The sequence below is a fragment of the Mastacembelus armatus genome, chromosome 17, assembly GCF_900324485.2.
Source record: "Mastacembelus armatus chromosome 17, fMasArm1.2, whole genome shotgun sequence".
Classification (NCBI taxonomy): Eukaryota; Metazoa; Chordata; class Actinopteri; order Synbranchiformes; family Mastacembelidae; genus Mastacembelus; species Mastacembelus armatus.
Window position 1 is genome coordinate 8,870,774 of NC_046649.1, and position 24,484 is coordinate 8,895,257.

General features: G+C 40.5%; 1 protein-coding gene across 2 annotated transcripts in view; it reads right to left on the minus strand.

The window, feature by feature from the left end:
• Nucleotides 1–24,484, minus strand: part of LOC113134794 (low-density lipoprotein receptor-related protein 8-like) — a 64,488-nt gene extending 40,004 nt beyond the window's left edge. For both annotated transcript variants that reach the window (XR_003296095.1, XM_026314313.2), the window contains exons 1-2: nucleotides 24,368–24,484; nucleotides 23,640–23,756 (exon numbers count right to left, since the gene is read on the minus strand). Coding sequence is in view for 1 of the 2 variants with exons in the window: in XM_026314313.2 (XP_026170098.1) it covers nucleotides 23,640–23,756; nucleotides 24,368–24,434 (184 nt within the window). In the remaining variant the exon portion in view is untranslated. The remainder of the gene's footprint in view (nucleotides 1–23,639; nucleotides 23,757–24,367) is intronic.

The following is a 24,484-nucleotide window of genomic DNA, read 5'->3' on the forward strand; positions in this document are numbered from 1 at the left end:
TCTTGACATGCATTAATTGCACTATCTGCTCCTCTCCTTCCATCTGCTGGTCTCCTTCATGTTTTCCATCAAACAGCACTGAAAGTAATGCTGATTGCCGACCACTGCATGCTCAGAGTGGTTAAACCTTTTACTGTACCACATATATCTGTTTACCACAGCAAGCTACAAGCCACGGGGTGATAAACATGTCAGGCATGCTGAGATTCGAAAAAATCAAAGGCGTGTCAGTTAAACTCCTGTTTAAGCACTAAGAAGTGATCAAAACTTTAACAGCCCGGAGCCTACAACAATTTCAACCAGAATTTCTCCAACTTGCTCCGTTCAGTGCCACGTAACACATGTACTCCACACTCACAAAATCAAACTCTCCAGAAGTGGCAAGTTTGGACAGAGAGCCAGAAGCAGGCAGAGGTCAGAACCACTTCATTTCCTGGGCCTGTTACTCCAGGAGGAGCATGATCTAATAAATCACTGGCTAAAAGGATCTCAGCTGAGCTCCCCTGCATTGTTACACAGCCACAACTGTTCCTAAGCTGGCCCCCATCTTGGCTTTGATGCTTCAAATTAGATATAGCATTTAGGGCTGTGCAGGGAGGTTAATCTTAGCTCGAGGGCTGTGAGGAAAGAGAAAAAGTACTCTGTGCTCTCACTAGTAACTCTAACTCAAGTGTTTTCTTGACTCCTGTTTAGAAAACTAGTAGGGACTAATGACAGAGTCAACATGTCTTGTGAATCCTTTTACATTTGAAAACACGGCCTGCACATGGTTTTGTGACATGCATGTACTGTTAGTTAAACCAAGCTCAATGTTTGTCTGTCCATTTATCCAGTATCTATACCTTATTCCTATCTAGGGTGGTATGGGGCAGAATGAGGACCCAGCTGAAAGGTCACAGACACCTGTATGTGTTTGGACTGTGGGAGGAAGAGGAAACAAACGCAGACAGGGAGAACATGCAAACTTGACACAGAAAGGCCCTTTACTACCTGTTTTATTTTATTCAATTCAATTCCTTCATCTCCCCCAAATAAGCCACATTTTTAGCTTGTCTGTTCTCTGGACTGTTCATAAATCAAAGTGTAAGCCTGTAAATACAGAGGACAAAATGTAGGATTAGGAAAACTCAGGGATAATGTAGGAGTGTGTGTGTACACACACCTTTTTATGCACCAACCATCTACCTCTCTTTCTCTGGCTCTGGTCCAAAATGCATAAAATCCTACTGAAATCTTATTCTCACATTTACAGCATGGGTCACCAAAGTGCCATCTATGATGTGGTTTGAAGTGTAGTTACTGTAGGCCAGAAGCAGCAGTATAGGACAGGCAACCACCGAGCAGCACTCATTTTGAAAATTGCTTATGTCTAAATTCTAAATCTTTTTTAATTGCCCCCATTCTCAATAATCTCTGATGTCAGAGTATCAAAGTCAAACCAATCATCATTTGCTTGTTGATGCTACCACAAGAAATTAGAAAATGTTCAGTAGTGCTGCTCTAATGGGATATGTGCTTAAATAGTAAATGTGTTTTCAGCTTGTAACCACAGTTTCTTTTAAAAAAAAGTAAATTAACTTTCATAACATCACTAATGAACTGATCCCATTACTACTGAAATAAACACTCCCTCTCCTCTCTTTGTTTCTTCACTTGTAGGTCTCCCCTTCTCTTTCACTGTGTTTCCCAATACTCTCATTTTGCCACCACAAGACATATTGTGAAAACATGTTTCGATTGTTATTTTCTTAGATGGCGTGAAGTGTTTAGGTTTTGTGAAGTGCATTTTAGGTGCCACGTGTATCCTCATTACACATCTGGAATGCAGGCCTTTGAAAAAGGTGAAGACAGATGATTATATAGCAAACAAGGATAGTGACATCCTTTTAACCAAAACTCCCTCAGGTGTATAAACTCATTAGTGGAGTGCTCATATTATTTAACAAACTGTGGTGTTCCCTGCACAATGCACACATGAGAATATGTGTATTTGCATATTGCATGCATATTTTTCAAACCTATTTATCCTCATCTACTGTATGTAGGTGTGGCGGTATAAGAGAGCGACCCTGAGGCATAATATGAGATTTAAAGTCACAACACCTTCCTCGGCAGAATAATTTGATCTTCCTTACAAATCCTCGAAGAAGCAGCACATTCAAATTCATTCAAGTTGAACATTTTTACTTCCCAAACAAAACTTCCACTCCTACACATCTAAATCTGCGCACAGGTTTTAATATTGTGTTAATGACTCTGACTTCCATATGATGGACAAGGAGAGTGATGAGGGCAGAACTGCAGAGTGTGTTGATTAGGACTGTGTTAAAGAATTTATTTGATCACATTACAGAGACACATTACAGAGAGTCTCACGTTGATCCGGGGCATGGCCTCTGCAGGTCAGATGTGCCCATGGTCGTGCATTTTCTCTGAGCTTCTTACCCAATTCGACTGAGCTCACTGCTCATTTCATTCAAGGTCTACAGGGGCCGTGGTTCACTTGGCAATAATTACCCAGACTAGCTCATGCCATCTGCTTGAAATGACTTTCTGTTTTAATTAGGAGAGGGTTTTAAAATGTTAGGCTCATAGGGGGTGCATGAGGGTGGGCCAGAGGGGCAAATGACAGTAGAATGAGAAGAAGGCAAGCTGTATCAAAAGTGAGTAATAGCAGCATAGATGGAGAGTGACATACCCAGTAATAATGCTTTACAGCATCCTAATGGAAAGTGTGATACTGAATAAAAACAGGCAATATTACTCTACGGTGGATGTCAGGGACAGCACTTACTGAACGTTAATCCCCATGACGTGCTCCACACATGTGAACTCACTCACTGACACACACTGGCACATATACACACAGTGTCTTTTTACAAAGTAGACATTTACGCAGCTCAGGTGCATCTGAAAATTAGGCAAATACAATAGCTATGCAGTGTAGTGTGAGTCACCTATTGTGAGCATTGCAAATGGGATGTGACACAGACAAAATGAGGGCCCTGCATGGGGGAGCTCCTCCAGCCATGTTATGTCTCCTGGAGGAGGGACAGTGGGAAGGAGCTCCATGCTGCACCAACCCCACCTGGAGCATTTTCCTCTGAGGCTGATGTCAAATCTGTCTTTATATGCCTTGAAATCAGTTTGGCAGTTTCTGCTATTACTACTATGGTTGGCAGTAAGATGAACGCAGGTGCAAATCAGAGCAGTAGCAAATATTTAACACTTTGCCTTCACTGTTGGGAATAAACTACTAAACTATAGTTGAAATGTGAAATGTCGAAATGCACATTGGGAATTGTAGTTAACTCCCCCCGGTTTTTTTTTTTGGTTTTTTTTATGTAACCAGGCTTGTACTTCATATTTGTTTCATTTGATATATTTGTTATTGTTTTGCTCTAATGATTTAACCAGGAGAGTTTCTAGCTCATCAAAGCGTTTCAGATGTGAATCATGCAACACTGTTAATGGGGGAAAAATAAACTGGAATTTTACTTCTGCAAACAGAGGTGCCCAAAATAACTGTTTGCTACACAACGCTACCTATAAAACCATCATCAGTTGCTAATTATCAAATGTTGGCATTTCAAAATTTGTCAGTGTAAAAAACAGTGAAAGGTTTTGAACATTATTACCTAATATCAAATAGAAATTTTAAAAAGCATTCACCTCCCACCTTATTAACTGTGTACATGTGAATGTGAGGCAACTGGAAGATTACAGCTTAATGCACCCTGTCAAAGACATAGTTCACTCAATCACTCACTGATATTCAAGAGCAGAGCACCACACACACCTGAGACATTTGACATTCACACACACACCATGAAGATTTTTTTTTTTTTTTGCTACAGTGAAGGATTTTAATGACAGCTCTTTCCATTTCGAGGCCATGAGAAGCTTAACAGGTAAAGCAGTGATAAGCACATTCTTCTGGGCATCAGAAGACAAATGGCCTCATTAGCTCAGACTACAGTAAGGGAGTGTTGTCGAAGCAGGAAACACAGTGTATCCTGTTGGCTTAAACCACCATACAAATGATTACACATTCCAAAATTAATTGGATATTATGGTAGCATACAACATGCTGCGTACTGTAGCATCAACAAGGCTTTACACAAGCTGTTCTTGAAATTGCTTTTGCAAATAATTATAGAATTGAATTAGGCTGATTTAAGTGTCGAGTTTTGCTAGAAATGCCAGATGCACAGGCAGAAATCTTCTACTCTGACACATTTTACTTTAGATGCCTCTTGTGACGATATTAATATATAACTAGAAAAGCAATTTAGCTAAATTAAAAAAAAAAGTTCTCATAATGAGTAAGAAATATCTCTTATTGCTTTCTTTATTTGTCAATACAGGAAATCATTGAATGTTGTCTCCTCTGAGGCAGGCCTGTGTAACAAGCACTGAGCCACTGGAACCAACAGGAAGACAAAAAGCTGCGTCTATTGCAGCACTGGTTGATAGAGTATTGATCTTGAAACGCAAAGAGCCATAGAGTAGTAGCATTTACAGGTTAAATCTTTCTCTTTCATTCTGTCTCACTTTTTGACCTGGAATGATATTTTCTCTGATGTCGTCTTCCCTATTCTAAAAATGCATCATACAGTATAAAACATGTCCTCAAATTACTAACTGTACTTAAAGTAAACCTTACATAGACTTTAGTTTAGATGGGAATGGGAAGCAGATGACCAAATGGAGCCACTGGACACTGTTAGCCAGCCACAGATTGGTAACGTTAAATTCTGTGCCTTTTAACATTTTTTCATCATTACACTGGCCTATGTTGGTGTACCCTTTGCTTTTGTGTCTGCTGATTTGGATGGAAATCAAATGAATAGTGGCTCTGATAAATTATTTTGTGTAATATTAATATCAAATACAAATACAAATGGCCTACAACGAAATGTATTTCTTCCTGATGTGAATTAAACAATAAACATTAACATTATAATGATATCTACATAACACATATCCTTCTCTGTGCATTAAAATACCTTTAAGATGCCAGAGGTAGGGGAGGGTACTTGGTGACGTTCACTGCCCAGCTTTTCTTTTGACCTTGTGTACAGATCAGACACATACTGTGCTAATTATAGTTCTCAGCCTGCTAAAAAACACATTTTCTCTCTCCCTGTCAGGTCACATTGGTACAAACACCTCCTTACCAAGGAGGAGGCCGGACAGCCTCAGCTAACTCCTTAGGGTCTTTGAGGCAGCCTGAGAGTGATTTATACCGAAGACGTCTGGTTAAGCTTGGCTAACCCCCCAAGAGATTTTACCTAGATGCCTGGTGTATGACAGACCAATATCAGATGGATGTACAGGTGGTTGTACACAGAGTCGGCACGGCACCACTGAGCATCATCAACATTCAGAACGAGTTTTGATTTATCAAGCTGTTTTCAAGCTTCGGTGCAGTTTTTATATTCATGCTTCATGTGAGGTTACACTTCCTTTTGCTCTGCATGCTCATATGGTGCAAGCATGGGAGCGGATACAAACACCAGACATACAAACAGCAGCATACAAGCACAAAAGAAGCACACACCAAGGAGCAGTGAACTCTGACAAATATTGCCAAAACATACATTGCTGTTTACAAGAAAAGCTTCCCACTGCTCTGAATATCAGCGCGCGCACACACACACACACACACACACGTCCTTGCTCTTCACTGCAGGGATGCAATGATGCCTCCATGTGTCTGACCTTCTGCTACACTCCAATTTTCCTGTGTTTGCTGATTCAGAGAAGCAAAATATGGTTGATCTACAGCCATATGTCAACATTTTTATCCCCCAGCCTGGCACCTCACTGTAACACACTGTTCTATTATATAAATACAGGACATTGTTTTGAAATTAGGTTTTGCAGAACTAAGGAGACATGAATGGCTGGTATTTCTGCATTTTGGATGCAAAGTAGCAAAATGCTCCATACACAGGTTTCCAGATCCCAGGTGTGTTGAATCTACTGTCACGCTCCTGCACACAGGGACTTCAACTGAAAAGACAGTGCAGACAGGGCAATGTACACACAAAAAATAGTGACAGTGTGACTTCAGAATGACAGGGACACCAGAATGTGGTAGCAGTCTGCATTTTTTAATTTTTATTTATATGCAGCGGGGACTTGCTGGAAATGTTAGCACAGGAAGGCAAGGTTCCCTGCATTATAAGGCTAGTGAAAGAGAAGAGCATACTTATATAATGAACTATCTACATTAGCTAACAATACATTGACTACATATATATAACATGCATGTGGTATGCATGCACATAACTTGGATATTTTCATTTTTTGCTGCTGCTAATTGTTACAGTGTATCCATACAAAACTAGAGATTAGGTTCATCAGCAGAGACCAATGCTATATACAAGTAGTTTCCACATTTCCTACTTTAACATTTCTATGACTATGTCTATGAAGACTCTCACTCAGGTGAAAACTGGACTTCTAGTTTTTAGGTCAAAATGTTTCCCTACTCATCCAAGTAGCTTCAGTCTTCAGTCTGACTGAGGTCCACTTGCCATGACTCAGCCTCTAGATCTCTATGACTATAGTACATTGGAACAGACTAAGAATAGAGGCAGGAGCAGACAGAGGCTGATAATATATGGCACATTTCAGAGGATACTGTATGGACTTTACAGCTCTTATTTTAAAGTGGCATTAGTGACACAACCTAGCTGTAATGTCATCCAATCCTATGTAATTCTGCTGGAAAGTCAAATCTAGATTCAGGCAGATTTAGAAATGGGAATGTTAAAACAACTGTTGCTACATTGGGTACACAGTTATATTTGGAGGTACAGGTTCTGCTGTCTGGGGTCTTCACTGCATGAATTCCAGCAGCCATGTTAATGATTCAGCGGGGAACACAATCAAAACCCCAGGGGCATCAGAACAGAGCCCAGCAGACACATATCACCAAGCAATGGAAGGCATACTGTGGCTTCAACAGAAATACCTGGGGAAAAGAAACATATGACAGGAAGCATTCAGGAGGAAGGTGTGATGATGGCGGGTGTAAACAGCCCAACCAGTCTGCAGCAGAGCAGCAGGTAGGAACTGCAGGGATACAAGTACATGAGTTGCCTTGTTTCAGATGTTGGAAACACTTTTTGTTGGATAGAGTAGCTGGGAATCAGCTGATGTCCTGCGGCAATGTTTCTGTAATATTTCTGTGAGAAGAGTTGTGCCTTTGAAAAAGTGAGCAGCTGTAATGAAGAGTAGTTACGGAGTATTTCATTAAGAAACCTGCACTTGGAGCGAAATAAAGCATTTTGGCACAGGAATCTAATTATGGCAGGCAGTGACGGAAACAGGCAATGTTTCGACAGCAGGTGTTTGCAGGAGCCAGTGTCTGCTGCTGTTCCTAAATCCACGGCAAAGGTCAGATAGCGTGCACTTTTCCACAGCTGGAATTAGCATGTGCTCTTCTAAATCCTACTTTTATCAGAAAAAAGCAGAGAAACAGGAACTTCCTAAAAAAAAACTAATCCTGCTCGCCTGCTGGGCAGTATGGGAAGTTCACACACAAATTACAGATCCTAAAATGAATTAAACCATCATTGAAGCAAACTCTGCAAAGAATGAAAAGGTATCAAGAAAGCTCTAGCTTCCGACTGAGGTGCCAACCAAGTGAACGGAGACAAACTGGTTGGTGCAGGTTGTCACCTGGCCCACAGTTTTTGGTAAAGTCTCCCTGGTTTAGAAAACATGGACGCACACAGTTTGAGGACGGTACTTCGGCCAAACAGCTGACACCATCACCGCTGCTCTTCTCCCCCAGAGCCTCTCCGGCACGCTTCAGTGGAGATGATGCCAAATCAAACACAGCAGCCAGATGCTCCTTCCAGTCTGGAGTTCAAACCAAGATCCTGGTGAATGTGGCTCACATGTGCTATAGAGGCTGCATCCTTCTGCTTCATGCTGTGCTGCATGTTATTGAGTCCAGAGCGCTTGTATTTCTCATTGCAGTCACAGCAGCCTACCCAGATATTTTCCTCTGAGATGTATTGATCTGACTCCCTGTTTTTAACCTTTAATGATTCAGGAAAGCTTGACTGCACACAAACAATCATCTTCTGCAACACTTTCACATTCACATCACTTTAAACCTGCTGTTGTTGAGCAAAAGTCTTTTACATCTATAGATGTTCAAGTATATTTGAGAAAACGATATGAGAGCATTTCACTTTTCTAAAGGCAAAGCTCTAATCTCCAGTAATCTCCATTACATACATTTCCATACATTTCAGCACAAGTTTTAAAGTTACAAAGGAAATCCTGAATAAAAGTCTATGCAAGTTTACAATGTTAGTTCACAGAGAGACAAAACACTTTTGAAAGCCTCATGGGAAATCTGAAGGGGAGGATATTGGTGCTGGGACAAAGTTATTTAAATCACAAATTTACTCATATGAGCAACAAAGTAGCTGATGTCAGGACATGAAGGAATAATGTAACCCATCTGAAGTGCATTAATTTAGACTGTACTTATTCCCATTTAAACCACTTGATGTGTCTTATTTAAACTGGATAGTTAAACAAGGTACGCTAGCAGCACTGTGAAGCTGCTAGCGTACAGAAATTTTATGTTTGTAAGTTTTACAATAAAATTTGAGATACTCACACTGACAGCAGTGACAGGACCATGTTACTGGTACCGGCATAAGCTTCTCAGGCTTACATTCACTAATCACCAAATTTTATTGTAAAACTTACAAACATAAAATTTCACGACAGTCCATCCTTAAGACCAGTCCATTCATTATCTATAGCCATTATACCGTGGAAGGTCCCATGCAAGGACGAGAACTTGAAAGTTCTAGGTTTGAACCCAGAACAGTCTTGCTGTGAGGTCACAGTGCTAACCACTGCCCCATCCAACCGACATGGTCGACCAACTGACTGACCGATGTTGAGCCATAGTGAATATGGCCAAAAAGCCCAGGTGCAAATGTATTCACACCAGATATTAAAATGTGGAAAAGGTTACAATATACCCAACTCTCCACACTCTTACTCCTCCCGAGTGTAATTAGGTCAGTGAGTAATCTTTAGAAATAACCACTAACACAGCCAACTACATTATGTCCTTCTCCTGTCCCATATAAGGTCATAAGGCATTTCAACATCTACATAGTAGGTGATCATAACCATTTAAAAACAAACACATATACTGTATATACAGCACACACATACATGGCCAAGCATGAATGAAACTGCACTTGGACTTTATAAAAATATGAGACATGAGCGTAAATGGGTCTATGATTCATAACAAGAGCTATCTGTCATGGGTACTTGGGTCTCTGAGATTTCTCTGCAGTCATACTGCTGGTCCTAGCCTGTATAAATTAATGTATGAAACAGCTTGGGGGGAACCCAAAGTATGCCATTACATTCATGTTTCTTACCACAACACAGAAAATCAAATAGTCAGTAAAAGCCTTGAGAAAGGCCGATGTCTACTGGAGTAGTAGAGTAGTCTTCCATTATGCATCTTGACTGTACAATGGGTCTAGGTTTAAGAATAAATGCCTTGACACTCTAAGTCACAGGCAGCTGAATGCATTAGGCAAACCTACAGCACAGTTACTGCAGTATAAGGAATGTATGCCACACTGGATTATAGAGTCTGTCTACTAACTGAGGGACTGTAATGGGAATTGGGGGATTAGCCCTTTACCCTGCAAAGAAAATGAGCCACATCTCTCTCTTTCCTCCACCTCTTCTTTCCTCTCTCTTTTTCTTACAAAACCTGACTCCAGTAACACAATGCCAGCTACAGACCCAATTTTCAGAAAGATCCTCACTGGTCGGAAGACTAAGGAGTTCAAATTGCTGTGACAAGACACTGAGAGATGGATTTTACATTTCCCACTGTAGACGAAAATTAGCATAACTGTAATACTGCCTGAGGTCAAATTTCTTGTTCTAGAAAATCTGCCCCTAGCAAGAAGGGAGCGTAATTAAGACACTTAGATTCTAGTCCCAGCTGTTGTTTGCCTTTGAACATAACCCGACATTTACATACGAACGCAGCACACATGCACATTCATCCACTTCTGCAAATGTGAAAGTATAGACCTTCTGCTTCTGTTTCTTAACAGAAGGTCTACTTAACTTAGTCTGTTCTCTTCTCGCTCACAAACACGAACAGCACACTGAAGTCACACAGGAGGAACTAAGTCGCAGACAGCTATTGATGGACTCTGTGAGGGCTGATATAATTTCATGTGGGTCCTCCCCAATGTAAAAAGGAACCAAAGAGTCCAACAGCCACCCACCACAGAAGAAGATTACTCAGGCCGTGACTAAAGGCTTCTCTCACACCACCAGAGATGCTGCCAAAGCAGCACAGTGCGGCCACTGTACGGGGTGGGCTCATAATAAAAGCCATGTAATGCTTTAGATTAATTCTGCATATCAGTGGGCAGGAAGGGCATGTTCAGTCTGATTGTTTGTTGTCAACCGCGGAAAATGACTGGGATTTGTATATACTCCATGTACGTCATCAATATTTAAATCCAACCTCCACTCTTTGCTTTGAAATGCAAGACTACTGTATATATCTGCATCAGTTGTATAAACTGTAGCATCAGCACAAACAAATACACACATCTACAAGTGAGTGTGTTTGGAAAAATGCTAAAGGTGACACAGCTTGTGTGCTTTTTTCCTTTGGTTTCTTTCATGCATGTAAAACTCAGATGGCCATTAAAAGCACGGTACATTTGTTGCACATCGGAGATGCAGCGTTTCAGTTTGCCTCACTGAAACTAATAGGAGAGAAGTGAAGTGATTCATTAGATGTTTTCATAACATCTTACTTAAGCTCTATGGGCTGAGCAATATTAGAGCAGCATTTGTCTACATTACTGAAGAACAAAAATGTCAGAGCACAGAACTGATTTAACGTAGTACTGGGTGGACTCTTCACAGGCACTGACTAGAAAAGATAAAGGAGTGTACACCAGCTTTGGCAGCATAGTATTGCCAGTGGCTTACGATTGTGGAGACTAATTTGAAAGCATGTGAAAGCTCAAACACGAGTACACGCTGCAAGACGCAGCACTAGACTACTACTCTGTTAGCAGCACTTATGCATTTACAAAGACGTTTCAACAGGCCCTTGGCAAAAAACAAATGCAAGCTTGCACATTAATATCACGTTCATGACATTTTTTTCACTTTGTGATAAAAGTTGCAGCTTTCAGATGCAATAGCTCCCTCCTGTTTCGTGAGGCAATTTAATGAAAGCTTTTCTGGGGCACTTTTGCAACTATTTCTACCCTGTTATAATACATGTAGTGTCAGGATTCAAAGTAGGCCACGCTACTGTATTGATTGCAAAAGTGTGGATACAAAAAATAAAAAATACAGAATATCAAGGATTTTAGAGTAGGATCTAAAGTTTGTATACATATACACACCAAAATATATAAAAGAAATGTTGTAAAATTGATTATATGCCGCCTTTATTGGAAAACAATTATTCTCATTCAGAAAAATTCACCTAGTATGATATGAATTATGGCTATGATAGGATGTTTAATTAGTGCAGCTAAACACAACATGGTAAATGACTTTTTATTCACAGATAAGCATCTTATTTGTTTCAGTTATTTCTTGTGTGAAACTGTGATTTCCATGGATTATTGCCACAATGTACATTTCAGTGCACTGGAGCTCATATTGTTATAAAGCTGAGGATGCAGCCACAATGTCTAAGATTTGAATGTAAGGACTGAGATCAATGTCTTTGTCCTTACGTTGATGACCAATCGATCATTAAATACTGGCTTTAATTAAATAGGCCTTTACAAACTAATATCTAACTGGGACTTTGATCTTCTTCTCCCAGTGTAAATGTCTGTAGATTAATGTGCTCCAACATGTGCTTTGATATGGACAATATGAATGAGGAAATGAAACAGCTCCTTCAAGCTCGGCAGGAGAAACTCGGGGTCTGTTGAACAAAACCTGCCAGGGAGCAGATTAGTGCACAGAGCAAGTTACCACGCTAACTGACCTAGTTCCACTCAACTCACGGTTAACAAACTCACATTCACATAAGTAGCTATCACAGTAAGGTCGCTGCAATGTATTAAACACACGCATGTACAGTATATAGACTCTGCTATAACACGGAGGCTCAACAAGCTACTGTTGTGCCAATACACTATTTTAATTGCTATACAAACACATAGACAATGTTGTTATAAAATGGCAATAAATGAAACCTGCTTTGCCACCGTTTTGGATGACGGTTAAATGTACTTCAAACAGTGTGGTAAGCAGAGCAGGGAAGCTGCACATATGTCAGGTGTTTGCAGCAGTCTGGCTGTTTGATACGAGCAGATGTTTTGCACTGAGTTGGATGTTCTGCTTGTCCTGACGCAAACCAAACAGGTGCCACTGGTTTCTATTCTTTTCTGTGGCTGGACTTTAATCTGTGTTGTTGTCTTGCTGCTGTAGTAGTTGTGAATATGCAGTATCTTTGTAGATACTTTATTCTCAGTACATACATTATAACATCCACACTGTACTGTGTGTGTGACAGAACACACATCCTCAAATTTGACCTTTTTGAAGGAGAGGCTACAGGTGATTTTAATGGGCTTCACCTTATCTGCATCACAACAATAACGCTGCAAAACCACCACTTTAAAATCAATGACACTGCAGCACTGTTCAATCCTGCTCCCACCCCCAGCCATTTCCACAACACCCTCCCTGACTCGCCTCGATACACACTCCTCTTTTTCTCTCCTTTTATTTTTCACCACTCTCCATTCCTCCTGTTCTTTCTCTGAAGATCCATGTCACAAGAAATTACATCATTTTCAGTGCACGATGTGTACACACAAACCAATAAAACCACCGACATTCTTCTGCATATGTGTGCCTGCGTATATCAAGCAACTCCATGATTGTGTGCAGTGTATTAGCTAATGCGTGCCTGTGCGCATGCATATTTGTACGTGCACACATATGGCCGACGGCTGTGCATTTAAAACATATCTGTCTCTAGGTGGAGCTTAGCTGTTGAGCTTTGATCACAACATGCCTCCCCAAAGCACAAGAGGTCAGGCACAACTCAGAGAAACCCAGTAATCTGCTTTCTATCGGCCTCATGTTTTCACTTCCAAGAAAACTTCTGCAAAAAAGGAAAATTACATCTTTGATGTTAACACACAGCCACAGTGAATCTTGGATCAGCACTAAATTTTTATATAACCTATGATTTAAAATAGAAGCTTTCTAAATTAAACAGGCAGCGCTGACCTTTAGCAGATATATGAAATCTACTTATTCACTGAAGGGCTGAGCTCCACATCACAGATATGGACATGTGACAAATAAACATGATGGGGGAAAAAAGCACTTTTCCAAATCCAAAATCAAGTTCAAGCTACAGAATTTGGGAAGACTTTTTTCTAATTTGGGCCTTTACACATTTGTAAGTATTTCTAAATCATGACAGCACTAAGTGTGTTTTTACTAATAAGACTTCATAAACAACCATTTTGCTTTTTTAAAATCCACATTTTAAAATAGTGGAAGTGTATTGCTGAAAAAATATATCTACTCTGATGTAAAATAGCCTGCAGAGGAGCCACTAAATTGTCCTGATGTCATTTGCCTCCAGTCAAAAAGTAGCACATTTTCATTCCCTACACTGAGCAGAGCGCGACGCATCATGAGTCTGTAGTTTAACTTTGGTTTAGCTCATAAATTCTGCATAATCACAAATCATTCCTCCGGAGGAAAGCTAATTCCACTTTACTGCTACAATGACTAAAAACCTTAAAACCGCACTTTTTCTTCCACGTGTTTGATTTAGCTAATGCTTAATAATGACCAGCTGAGCAAATGAAAAAAAAAAATTACAGAGTGACTATTGAACATAATGAGGATGTACGACTTTTTTGACAGTCGCACAAAACTTGGAAGCAACAGTGAGACCCAGGATAGTCACACCAGTCATAACACGTTACTATGATGATGCGATTTAATTGAGGTTTCCATGAAATGACACAGAGGTCTTGTCAAACACAAAGGTATTATGTCCTGAGAGAATGGACTGTAAATGTAGCAGTGGGCGATGTGGTCAAAATCAATGCCACCATAATTATCCCAGTACTGTCACTTATTGATCAGAGACCACATGCTAAAAATAAATTGCATATTTCACCAAATCAGATGTTTTCTTCTTAGTATTCAAAAACATGTTTACTTATTTCACACCATGACTGGTTGTAGTAATATTCAGCTCATTTTCATTTAGATACATAGGCCACAGTATCTGAAATGAAAAAGTTACTATAACAGTGCCAAAACAATTAGCTGATAAAATTGATTCCTTGAACAATTTGTTGAAAATAATTCCAACAATTTTGATAGCTTCTTAATTATTTCAGCACATTTTACAAAACCAAACAAAAAGCCAAACATTTGATGTTTCTGGCATCTAAAATGTGATCATTTGCTGCTTTCCCCTCTTCTATATTACTTGGTGTTCGGTGGTTTCCATTTTCATGCTTGGCTGAGCAAAAACAAGTGTGATGGAAACAGATTGAGCAAATAAACCACAACATATATGTGAAGCATGTGTCTGCACTAATGAGACAAAAAAAAAAAAAAAAACCACCAGCAGGCGACACCATCAGACGTGTACGGTGCAACCAGGAGGCCGTAACCTTCCTCAAATTAGTGGCTGATGTAAATAATATAAATGCCATATTTCCATCATGTTTGCTTTCTGCCCCCATTGTGTCATCTTCTTCTGCAACGGTTCATTGGCACCCTGCAGGAGAATTAGTGCCACCAGCACCTTCACCTCAACATGTTCACCCCCAAATATTCAAATAATGGCATTGGGTGGAATCGTGCTTTCATTCGCATTTTCTTTTGTCTAAAAATTCTGTGAAATTTGCATTTGAATGGAAACCTGGGAACTTTACATTAAATATCTTTTGGGTTTTACACCGTTTGATCGAAAAAAAAAACAAGAAACTTGTTTTGTTCTCACAGAACCTGTGACATTCACTATTTCCTGACATTTCCATAGTAAATGATTACTCCATCACTCACTAAAAACAATCAGCAGAATCACTGATGCTGAAAACAACTGATAGTTACAGCACAAAGGTTTATACGCAAGAATAATAAATGATAATATAAAATGATGGAGTATCCCAGCCCGTAACGGCTGTTGAGTCTCTCTGTCATTACACCACATTTGACATCACAATGGCCACAATGGGTTCGATGAGTGTGCTGATGGAGGAGACGTGGAGGCAGGTGCAATGACTTCAAGGCAGTGACGGCCTGCATGCAAAGCTTTAACATTGTGATGGTGGTAATGTGATGAGTCACTGTGTAGCTGGGCAAGAAGAGGCGAATGTTGCCTGCGTGAGTGGAGGTGACGCTCACAATTCAAGCAGTTACAATGAATCATCAATAAAAAAGAAAGAGGCCAAGGGCTTGGGTTGCTGTGTCGCAGCCATTTGCTCATCATTCCAATTCACTAGCATGCACACTGCTGGCGCCCTCTCGTAGCCTGGCTTGATTTCAGAGTGGCTCCACGCCCTCTGTAGTTCTGTGATGAGTGTGTGTACTCATCCACAAACAAATAAATCAAAATAAAGTGAGGCTCACAGCCACGATCAGCCAGTCCCAACAACCCCGCAGCTGTCAGCGAAGATTCACAAGCACGCCTGTTGAGTCACATGAAGTGGCATTTTTCACAAAGTTGCAAAGCGCCACAGTTTTTTTGCAATGTGTGCCATCATCCTCCCTTGTGAGTCGGTGTTTTTTTTTTTTTTTCCTGACAGTGATTCTGCATGAAAGGCACTGCCTGTCTGACGCCTGTGGCCGCAAGGCCTGGGTTCACAGAGCAAGCAGCCTCTCATCCAAGGCAATTCTTTATCGATTTTCAACCTAACCAGGGTTCATTTCACTGCCGCTGCTGAATCACAGTTACAAAAACTACAGACGTGTGTGGCAGCATCATTTCATCTCCAACATTTTCATTTAAACAGCAACTGTCCTCATTTTCCAATTTTATAACAACTGTGAGTCGTTGGGAGTGTTTGAATGAATAAATCACTTGAACCAACCACAGTCTGGTCTTCCTGTAGTCTTTTTAAGCACCCTGTTGTGCTGTTTAAGGAAAACACTTTGCTGCACTTAAATGACGATCAAGGAATCTAAAAAATAACAATCTCAAAATAACGAGTAAAGGAGAGGAGCATACAGTAGAAGGGAAATATGTTTAATGCACTCAGTCATCAGGCATGTGATACAAAATATTGAGTTGAAACTTCGTAAGAGCTTTTAAACTTCTGACTTTAAGAAAAGACACAATCAAGACTAGATCAACCTAAAATTTTTGAAGGTCAGCAGCGAATGTTAAAACCACAAAGACTGTTCTGTTTTAAACCAACTGTTGACTGTAGTTTATACTGTTGTTTTTAAACCATGGCAGTATTTCATTGATTTAACTGAACTGAAACAGCATTTTTCATGAGGCAAGACACACTGCTAAGAATGTCCCCAGAGAAATATCTACTTTTTTATCCTTGGAAGAGAACATGAAATTTCTGGGAGGTGTAACGTTTAAAATGATGCAAACAAATGCTTTCATTTAACTGCTGAGCAATAAAAAGTTAAGTGGAATGGTAGATGGCTGTATGGAGGATGAGGGTAAGAGGTAGATGAGTGATGTTTTATACCCCACATTAATCCCCCCCCACCCCTTTCTCTCTCTCTCACCCTCTCTCTCTCAGCATCTCTGTGTAGTGACACACACTAATCTGAGATAATAGCTCAATTGGAGCTGCAGACTTTTTAATGATCACTTTAGGCAAGCAGGCTTTGAGTCACGCAGGCACAGGGCAGTAGGCCAGTGGCAGAGCAAACAAACACACTCAAACACAACACATGTGGATGGGGACTTGACATGGGCAGTATTAGAGCAATAGCCTTTAAGTGTTTTTCTACACCAGATGGTATGTAATTGCAAGGAGTCAGAGTCCTGGGAGAACAGCTCCAATCGATGTCTGGACGTCAGGCTTGGTGCTGACTTAAAACCTGATTCATTCTTTATTAATTTTTTTTAAAAAAGCACATGCTTACTACCACAGTTATTGCTAAATATCTTAATTTTACTCATTTGTACATTTTCCTTAAAGTCAAATAATAAAAGTTATATTTACCAAAATATTAGTACATTAAAGGTGCAATGTGTAGAATGTCGGTGATGGACTGGTGACCTGTCCAGGGTGTACCCCTGCCTTTCACCCAAAGAGAGCTGGGATAGGCTCCAGCAGATCCCCGTGACCCTGGTTAGGAATAAGTAGATATGGATAGATGGATGGATGGATGGATGGATGGATGGATGGATGGATGGATGGATGGATGGATGGATGTGTAAAATGTGAAAGATTTTGTGGCATCTAGTGGTGGGATTGTACAAAGTAACCTTCTGAGCAACCCACCCCCTGTTTCCAGACAGGAGAGCCACAGTTCTGTGGCCATCACCTTTAAAACAAAACATGATCCCCTATCTAGAGCCAGTATTTGGTTTGTCCATGCTGGGCTACTGTAGAAACATGGCAGTGCAACTTGGCTGCCTCTCTGAAAAAGAAACCCGCTCCCTGTGTAGCTTTAACTGGCTCATGCTAAGATTAAGAAAATGCAACAGTTGGTATTTCTGTTGGCTACACAATAATGACAACATATTTATAAATCCTATATTCAATTTCTGCTAATTGATTCCTCTAAATATTACACATTAAACCTTTAAGACTGCAATTAATGATTTTTTTCATTACTAACTACACTCAGTTGCTACTCAGTTATTCACTTGGTCTATGAAAGTAATAATAAAGACCTAAGTCACATTTTTCTAAAGCCAGAGTTGACCCAAAGATATTCAGTCTACAAAGATATAAAACAGAAAGGCAAAAAATCATTACAGTTAATAAGCTATAACCAGTGTGGAGCTTTTACACTATAAATGATTAATCAATTATCAATATAAATTCAGATTAATATTCTCATTTTTGGTGTTTGTTCAGAGTTGTATGCTTATTTCATAACGATCACACACTCCTTTGTGGAAACTTCTGTGTCCCCAGTGATCAGAAATGCCATGAACAAGTTATTCACAATTTCAACAGGCATCTATGTCTGAAGTTACCACAACAAACTGAGCACAGAGAGTATAGCTACTGTGGTTTGTGTTAATATTCAGATCTTTTTCATTAAGTTAATTTAATATTTAATGAAAGGCAGCTCTTTAGTGATGTTGTATGCAACGTTGAATTTATTTACCATCTCTACTTTCTCATAGCCGTTGTTTGCCACTGCCTGGTGCTGAAATACTGTGGGGAGGGAAGCTGTGGTGTCTTTATCACAACGTAAGATGTGCTTCTTAGACATGATGTGTTTTTTCTGGTGTCTCAGTGCAAAACATCAATAACAGCAAATGTGGTGTTGCCAGTCATGCCTAGCCTAATTTTTTACAGTATATGCAGCACATTGGCATTGCTAAAAGGAAGGGAAGTGTGCAGGCCAAATTTTATGAAGGTTATATATTTTTGCTTTTTTTTTTCTCTCTGTCTCTGGCTGAGAGTCTGATGCCATTTCCATCTCCGATGCTGGGTCAGGGATAGGGGGACTGTCATTGTTGAGTAGCAGCCAGGTCTTGATTTCAAACACACATCAGTGTATTGGAATAAGAACATCAGAGCCAATCAGAGGTGAGAGTCCGCCACTACTGAGTTTTTTGATTCGCACTAAGCGTGAATTGGAGGTAAAACGCTACAATGATACACACAGAAATCTGGGAAATGTTAGGCGTGACAGTGGAACCAAGAAAAACTTGCAGTCACATTTAACAGATATTTAGTCATATTTGTGACCAAATTAGTCACACTCTGGAGCCCTGTCAGAGGTAACAATAACCCTTAAAAACTTTCCTTTATCCAGGCTATTAGAAATTGTTAAACCAATAATGGTTCTATCATGATTATGTGAAGTGCAAATTAGTGAGTTAACAGAACACAAACTGACCACAGGCACAATGGAAAACATGCCTCATGGTGTTGGAGAGATAAAGGCATAATCCTTTCTGTGTACAATCATCAGCAGCCACCGAGATTATAGAGAAAATTTGATAGGAACACAAACAACGTCCCCAACTCACCCTCCAGGTCAAAATGATTTCTGTGCCCACTTTTGTATCACTTCAGTTTCACTTGTTCTCATCCCCCAGATCATCAACAACCCCTCACATGGCACAAACAAAGAGATGCAAAAAACTGAGGGAAACACACACACGCCAAGACGCGTAAACACTGATGGCACTACAGGTTGGTCGCGCTCCTTTACGGAATCTGTGACACACAACAAAACATCCGTCCATCCCTCACAGCTTATCATCGAATACCCAGGGTCGCAGGTGGGCTGGAGCCAATTCAGCAAAACATGCATTAAGCCAAGCTGTTTCCTTGTGTACAATCAGGGGACATTATTTCACTTTTACTAACATGCTGCTGTCAATGAGCACAGAGGCCAGGAGGGAAAAAAAACAATAAAAACTGAGCTACCACTTATTGAAAGGCAGAGTTGACTGGAAGAGCTTGTGCTTCAGTCACCCATCAGTGCCAACACTAACACAGTCACAAAGGTCAGCGTGGATTTAGCTTTTGTAGGAATCTGTTGCTGACAGAAGAACAAAGAAGAGAAGAGAAAGAGAAGGTGAAGCCTGATTCAGAAATTGTAGCTATATTGTAGATACATACAAGACTCATGACTGTAAATGAGCAATAAGAAGCCTGGAGACGATTTCTGCCAACAAACCCTTTTCTGCTGTGAAAATAAAGCTGGCGGTGGAAAAATCAAATGCAGAGGATAAGTGAGAGATAAGAAACACAGGAAGAAAATCCCATGGTGAAAAGCCCACTTGCTTACATTTAGTGTCGGATAGCTCAATTTTTGAATCAAAAAGCAATACCTGAAGCCTTTGAAAGCATAAACTGGTAGGATTTCAAAGTTAAAGCCAGTGAGCAAATGTAGCTATTGTGAAGTGATAATAAAAGTGTTCAAAAACATATTGGTGCCTATTAGGACTAGAGCAAAAAAAAAAAAAGTGCAGAGGAACAGTTTAATACAAGAAAGTAGAAAACATCCAACAGACCCTATTCTTCAGACATAAGTTAAAGATGCCTGCACTGGATTCACACTAATAATTTCACTCAGAAATCCTCTGACCTCAAGTGGTGTCAGATACAAAGGATGGCTGAGGTTTGAGCACTGGTGGAAAAATCATTATATAAGCATTAATCTGCGACGCAGGGGTACTTTTTACAATTCTAAAGCTTTACTCATGGTTTGTTGGCAGGACTTCAGTTACAACACTGCAGCAGAGAAGCCTGCATCCACTGAAAAGGTTTAGCATAAAGAAATAAACAATAACTACTGTAGCTGTGGAGGGGTGCCAACAGTGCTAAAAGTAAGTTTTGAAGGTGTTGTGCAGATTTATTAGGTAAAAAGAATGCAAAAGGCAGAGGCCCAGACGTGGTTGCGGACTGCGCGTCAAGCAGGTAAACAAAAGGACACTTTGAGCTGTATGTGATGATGTGAAACGCCTCACTGTAGATGTAGATGTTAAATTCATTATCAAATCTGAGGATGGGAAGAAAGTAAAGCGGACATGTTGGACTTTTTGAAGCCAGTGCAGATAGATGGAAACTGGGTGATATGGTGCTATAATCAGAATGAGGTTTAAAACGGTGGCTCCATGTCGGAGTCGGAACAAATCTGACTTTGAGAATTCAAGGCAAAATTCCTTTGTTGCCTCCGCTGCTGTCAACCCCAGATGAGGAGGAGAGGAGAGGCAGGGTGGCTTTGAATCTCATCCTCACCAGAAACATTATGCAACCAGTAAACAAAATATGCAGCTTATGAACCATTATGATTCTTGTGGATCCAACTTTGCACCTCTAAGTTAGAAAAGTGGGACTGCAGAGTTAATTTATATGCATCTAGTTGTGTTGATATTCTGTGTGTTTGCATTCATTTATAGCATGCATCTGGTCCATACTTGTGTCCATGCATACTTATGAGTGCAGTTATGCATGCATGAATGAATGAATGAATGAATGAATGAATGGGTGCAGCCAGAGTTTGACTTTGGATGGCTTTGGGTGGTGGGGGATGGTGGGGTTGATGGAAATATGGGAGTGCAGTCTGGGGGTGGAGCTGGTGGGGGATGGGGTTAACAGAAACAGGTTGAAGGATGAAGGAGGTTGATGATGCATGAAAAATGATATTGCAATAATAATATTGAGAATTTTTTAAATATTTTAAGCCTGTTCTGTTAGGTTACACTACAAGCACCAGTCAGGTTAGAAATAAGGTGACACTAGTGTAAGCAATGTGGAGCTGCAGCAATGGTTTCGTCCAATCAGCATGTTTCATGTTTCAACTATGGTCTGTTGCAAACATTTGGTCAGTGGATTCTTGGGCTTGCCTTTGTGTTGTAAAATAACATACTGTGAATACAAGAACAAAAACGAGACCATCCAGACAGTCATTTAGAAATTAAATTTTAAAAAAGGCAACCTACTTCATAGTCAGCAAGCCACTAACTGTGTCATTCTGCACAGGATTTATTGTGTGTACAAGCTAAATCCACACCACACTCTGCCCCTGTACAGCATATGTTGTACAGGTTTACACTCCACTGCACTACACTGTTGTTCAGCCTCCTAAGGTGTAGAGTTAAAAGGAGGGCGCAAACCCTGAGACTGACTTTAATAGCACTTCCATTTAAATATTATCTGAGCCGCGCAGCAGACCAGAGATCCTCTTCTCTGCATCAAAATGGATAAAAGTTAAACAACTAATACCTTTTGCCAATCAGTGGTCCGATGGCACCAGGAATGCAAGTGCAGAGACAGACCTGACTGTGTGCACACAAAGCGGTCTCATCCGCCTGCCCACACTGATTCAGCAACCCACGCAAGGAAAGGAAATGGACACGGAGAGAAGGCCACTCTCTAATATAATGGCAAGTTATGCTGGACTGTCATAATCATTAAATGGTAGGTTGACAGTAGTCTCGGCCTAAATGGCTTTCAGGAGGAGTGTTTTCACTCAAACCTTAAATGTGTCAGAAGCTGTGTCTTGTGGAAAACACACATCGGGTAATAAAATCTTGCAGACCTTTTCCTATATAATTCATAAAACAAAGGCTGAGGAAATAAAGCATGACAGAGAAATTATTTTCCCGCAATATCAAGTGTGTGAAAAAGTGACATGAATGTTTTAAGACAAAAAGATGCTCCAAATGAGCTGTTTTTTGGGGGAGGGGTTATGCCTGAGGACACATCCTGATAGGCTCAGAGAAGAAGCAAAGATGCCAACACCTCCAGACCGATGTGCATAAGAGCCATGAGGTGGTTGAGCACAACAAGCTTATGTGAGTGGGAGTTTGTGGGAGACAGAAACAGAGACAGAGAGAGGTTTAAGGCGAGATAGAGAGAGGATGTATGTATGTATGTATGTGCGGGGAGGTGCAGGAATTCCTCTCGAGCCACAATTAACCCAGACAAAAAAGAACGTAGCGGCACAGCAAACACGCAGAGCTTGGCTTCAGCTTTGGCACAACTTCACTGGTTTCAGCACAAGCATTCTTCCAAAATATAGGCCACTGGCTCGAAGTCAGAAAGGAAACTGGAATTCTGTTATTTGTGCACAGAACAACACCTCCAAGATACCTGTCAGAGCTTTGTGCAGTAGACTGATGCACCACGCAATCTGTCTCTCAGCTGGAGAGCTTTATATTTGATATAAGTGGAAAATGATCCCACCCAATCAACCCTCATTTGTAGGAAACATGCTTGTTTAGCTTTTTATGTATATGGAAGGGATGAAGCCACCTTCACACACAAACATGCAGATGCCTAATCCCCACTCAAAACAGGGTTGTATTGGTGCCTGCTTGTTTTTATGCCTCTCTAAAAGTGAGATACTACCGTGCACAGTGTGCGAACAGAAAAGAAAACAGATAAAATGCTAATAGAATATCAAAGCCACTAAAAAGATAATACGGTGAACGAGGACAGATATGGAGGTATTTTCTGGTCCATAGCTGTTAACACCACGAGAAAATACAGCTCATTAAGATAGAGAAGCTTCAATAGACATTCCAGTCATGAACAGACCATTAAGTCAACCTCTAATGAATAGCTGATGGGAGCAGTTCCAGGTATTGTCTCCAGATGAGATTAATGATATAACTCTAATTAGTTTTTTAACTTTTGGTGCATTTTTCTTTGATAAAAAAAAAAAAATGTCACTGGGCAGTCTAAGCTCATGAGAACACAGTGGGATGTGTTTTACTGCCCACCCAGCAGGCTGCACTGGGTGGGCATAAGGAAGGACAGGAGGAGTCATCTACTTATTAATTCTATTATATATTAATATTCCTACATGTGTGTGTTTTATTACTATAACAGGAAATTGCAATTGATTGTGATATATGTTTAGCTACAGGTCTCATTTGTTTTCATTTCTCCACTGATTTTAACACTTACGACAGTTTTCTTCATCACTGTTGTCTGAGCAGTCGTCATCGTCGTCGCACCTCCAGATGGTCGGTATACACCTTTTGTTGTTGCACTGAAACTGGCCGTCCTCACACTCATCGGTTGCTGGAAGGACAGAAAAAAAAAAAAAAAAAAGAAGAAGAAGAAACCGTCCAGCTGGATGAGCAGTAAACGGGTGTAGTGGAGTAGTAACCGCCTGTAGTTCAACAGTCATTTGCAAATGAATGCCTAATTGATATGCAGCGTTCATTCAGGTCAGACGGCTCAGGCTCTGGGAGCGTCATGGTCTGTTTTCCTTCATGCCATTGGTCTACTTTTCAAAGATAACTGAGAACACTTGTGGGGACGGAGGGAAGGAGCAGCAGAGCAGGCCGGACATAATTCTGCACTACATGAAGACAAAGATGATAAGAGTCTGGGCTCCTACAGCTACTATACCTCTGATGCTCACAGCTGGGACACATGACAGGCACCCAGGGGCGCTTCCTATCTTCAGCCCACAGCAAATCATCAGGGGACTAATTCACCACACATTTAAAATCAAATTACCTATAATGCTGAGCTAGAATCATAGAGAAAGTATTTTTCTCTCTCTCTCTTGGTGTTAAACCTACACGCTCGCTGAGTGCCGGGAGCGCTCCCACTCTCTCACCTTTCACACGCCACCACCACATATATATTAAAAAAAAACACACACACACACACACATCACTGACCTTCGGATAAATGAAGCCTCAGGGCTACCAAATGAAAGAGTAGCAATGTCCTTATATCCGTCCACATCTCTGAAGGAGGTGATGGAGCTCATTCACATCCACAAAACAAAGCCCGAC